This window comes from Haliotis rubra, unplaced genomic scaffold (assembly GCF_003918875.1).
Source record: "Haliotis rubra isolate DU_JTF1 unplaced genomic scaffold, ASM391887v1 Scf176, whole genome shotgun sequence".
Classification (NCBI taxonomy): Eukaryota; Metazoa; Mollusca; class Gastropoda; order Lepetellida; family Haliotidae; genus Haliotis; species Haliotis rubra.
This window is the reverse complement of record NW_025765736.1, coordinates 1,363,532-1,367,176: the sequence shown is the minus strand read 5'-3', so window position 1 is coordinate 1,367,176 and position 3,645 is coordinate 1,363,532. Positions and strand designations below refer to the sequence as shown.

Genomic DNA, 3,645 nt, shown 5'->3' with positions numbered 1-3,645 from the left:
AAAATTTAAAAACGTGATGACAAAATAAGTTATTAATTAAAGAACTTCCTTGTTGCTCAGCTTTTATACAATAGTTATATTTCGCAAAAGGATGTCAAATTGTTATTTCGTCCAGTTTTTGAACAATTCATACTGTTCCAAATGACAAAAAGGTTGAGCAATGATTACTTTCAATTAGAGTAATGATTAGTATGTGTTGTGCCATTCAGATAACACTATGATTTGTATATAACATGGCCATGAGTGTTTGACGTATTTTCAGTGCAGGTAACGGTAGGCGACGGAATGCGACACAGCTCGTGTCACGCTTCAAATAGGTGGAAATAAACTTTCATTGAATGAAATACAAGATGATAATGAGGCAGATTGTTGACAGGCCGGGTGCTCTTTGTCGTAACTCCTCGTGTCACGCTAAGCAAGATGGCCTCTGCTCCTGAAGAATATCATCGCTGTCGGGTCATGAGAAGAACATCTGTCTCCGGGTGAAGTTTAACGCGAGTCGGCGCGTGCCACCACTTACCAAGGCGTGCGCTGATTGGCTGCGTGTATCGGATCGCACCGGGCTATTCAGATGTCAAAACATAACTGTGCATAGATTAGCGTGGGTAGGGGAATGTCGGGGGTATAAAGGCGGGTCGGGCAGGCAGCGTTCCATCACACTAACTTGTCCCTCAGAACTGAACACATCCCATTCATGGAATCTTATTATCATAATATGGAATCTGATAGCGAATACATGGGCCGAAGAAAGGTAAGACTGACTTAAATATTCACTCCTGTCTTAGCAAACTTCAAATCGACGGTTAACAAATTGTAAATTATAAGTGCATGTTTACAACCGAAGCACGTGGCTAATTTCATATTCATGTGAAATTGATGTTGTTTCCACTCTCCCAAGTCTTCACTTGCAAACTGTTTTTCTGATGTAATTTATCTTCAGCGTTGAAAACTAATAATCATTGTACATTTGGGGCGAACTAATGTTAAGTTTTATTTATCATTAATCAATCTCTTTATCATCCAGGGTCGAAAACTAATGGCTGAAAAACGGCGACGGGCCAGAATAAACCAGAGTCTGTTAGACATCAAAGACATCGTGTGCGGAGATCAACAACGAAACGTAAGTACTTCCGTTGAAAATATAAAAAAGTTAAAATATTTTTTTACTTGTATAAGAATAAACAGTTAACATGATTACATGCTAGTTCAGTTGTTATTATTATTGTGCATTCAATTTGACCTTGAAACTCCTTCAAAACGGATGCCGATTTCCGAAAGTAATCTAGATTTTTATAGTTAGACAGTGCATGCTCTTTGCTGCACAATTTCAACTGGAAGGTGATTTCTGTTGCGTTGTGGCGATGCCTTTTTAATTCTTGTAAGAAATCAAAATCAACATTTTCAGGCAAAGTCGATTTTTTACTTGTGCAATTGTGTAAAATCATGTTATCAGCACTTTCGTTACATATTTTGACGATTGTTTGAACACAATTGGTAAATAATAGATTTAAAAAAATACAAAATGCCTATGCGTTTCTTTCTTGGGATAGTATACATATTTACTCCAGTGTGCGCGTATGAGTGCGGGTGTGTTATTGGTTATAATATTCTAAAATACGTTTTAATTCCTGATATTTTTACTTAAAGTATGCCTTGGTTACTTATTGTTTTCTTATGTTGCCAGGACCCCAACTTTGACAAAATGGAGAAGGCTGAGATCCTGGAGACGACTGTAGATTATCTGAGGAATGTCAGGAAGATCAACACAACACATCAACACGTGAAAGAAGCTGTTCAAGTCAGATTCCAACATGGCTTCTCCAAATGTGCTGAAGAAATCCTCTCCTACATCCAGTCTCTTCCCGGTGTGTCTGACAATGTACATCGTCAGCTGAGAAAACACATCTCTCGACGTATGACACAGATTCAGCACTTACCCGTGACGTCACCAACAGAGGCTGTGACGTCATACACAAGGAACTGCTATGAGAGACTGAGTGCAGTACCTTCCTACAATTCCCAATATCCACATCCGGCTGCCCATGCGTACATGAGTAGGACAGTGGACACTTCCCCTGTGAAGGAAGACAACAGTTTATCAGACAGTGGATATGCTGGTTCTCCTGATATAACCAAACAGTCCAGCCGTGGAACGGCTCACTATCCCTCCTCCAGCTTCTCAGATTCAGAACTCTGTAAAGTGCCAACAGAAATGGTCAACAAAGACTCGAGGGTTAGGGCGTGGCTTCAGAGCACGTGGTCCTACTCCCAACAAATCAAGACGGAACAACAGGTACCATGGAGACCCTGGTGAACTCTTCCATAAATGGACTTGTTTTGTACATGTGTCTATATTCAGTTTGATATACATATATATTCATTTCATCGATCCACCAAACGTCTGACCCCTGAGTGCTGCCATAACAACTGTGATAAATCCCTCAATAGGATTACAATAAAATATGAAAAAATACATCTTTGTTGTCCTTGTTTCTATGGAAACCATTTTAGCCAGGCATGCAAGGAGCTAGCCCGTCACGCCGAAGAACGTGATTCGATACTCAAAGCGAGAACAGCGTGTGAGACCCATTCCTTTTGTTTTAATATTAATCCTCATATAATCACACGCACGCTTGAATCTTAGAATAAAAGCTCAAAATATTAGTTGTAGTGTGCTATTTTCATAAAATCATAGAATTCTAAAGATATGTCATGAACCATTTCCGATGAAAGTATTATTTTACGCCTTGTAAACAGTCGTGCAGTCTCAGAGATAACGCTCTCAGATGTTTACTACTTTCTTGAGGGCCAAAACGCCAGGGCAAATCAGATTCGAACCCGTATCCGATTTGATTTTATGTTTCAGACACGCTAGTCTGTCTCAAAGTCTCTGAACCAGATTATTTCCCCTACTGCCTTGCCCTCCCTGCAATGCTAAAGCCCTAAATGAAACTTAGATATGCTCAGATTCGGGTTCTGAATCGCCCATCTCACTGGGTTCCTTTTCAGTTGAAATTGGTTTATTACTACTATCAAAATTATTCAGAGACTGAGCGTTGGTCTACAAGTACTTATACGAAAGCAGCTTTGTACAGCGTATTGCAGATCCTTGACCAGACTAACGCTTAGTCTCTGAATATATATAATTTTAATAGTAACAAACAAGCCCATTTAAATTGAAAAGGAGCCCCAGGGAGACCAGAGATTCAGAGACTAAGAACATCTGCATTGGGGCTGCACGTGCTGGGATCATTACCAATTAGAAGTCACATCATACAACCATCAGATAACGGTATAAGTGACAGGCATATTTATTGTTCCTCGTGTTAAGCCCTGACCCATCTCTATGCTGTCATCACCTCATGTGGGCCAGTCAATCCCCCTGCTGCCTAACATTTTACAGTTTGGAAACTTGCAGCCCACAATGTCAGTTGGAGACTAGATGAACAAGGTGCAAGATCTATCTGGAACACCAACAAAATTATTTCTGAATTTGAACTTATCTCAAAATTCAAAAGTTTCCATTTGTATAATATGCGAAGAGGATATAGATAAATCCCTTTTTTAAAACAAACTGTTCAGTGGAAGTGAAAAGACCAGCGTCTGTCTTATGCTTGAAGATGTTCAGGATATTTCTCCAAACTA

General features: G+C 39.7%; 1 protein-coding gene across 1 annotated transcript; it reads left to right on the top strand.

Moving 5' to 3' along the window:
• Positions 1–669: 669 nt before the first annotated feature.
• On the top strand, positions 670–2,422 carry LOC124273045 (enhancer of split mgamma protein-like). Its single transcript, XM_046708259.1, has 3 exons — positions 670–751; positions 1,025–1,120; positions 1,685–2,422. The coding sequence occupies exons 1-3, from the start codon at positions 695–697 to the stop codon at positions 2,312–2,314; spliced, it is 783 nt and encodes a 260-aa protein (XP_046564215.1). The 5' UTR covers positions 670–694; the 3' UTR covers positions 2,315–2,422.
• Positions 2,423–3,645: the final 1,223 nt, after the last annotated feature.

Coding starts and splice junctions, on each gene's coding strand:
- LOC124273045 (XM_046708259.1), top strand. CDS start 695: ATGGAATCTTATTATCATAATATGGAATCTGATAGCGAATACATGGGC. Junction 752..1,024: donor AATACATGGGCCGAAGAAAG/GTAAGACTGACT, acceptor TTTATCATCCAG/GGTCGAAAACTAATGGCTGA. Junction 1,121..1,684: donor GCGGAGATCAACAACGAAAC/GTAAGTACTTCC, acceptor TTATGTTGCCAG/GACCCCAACTTTGACAAAAT.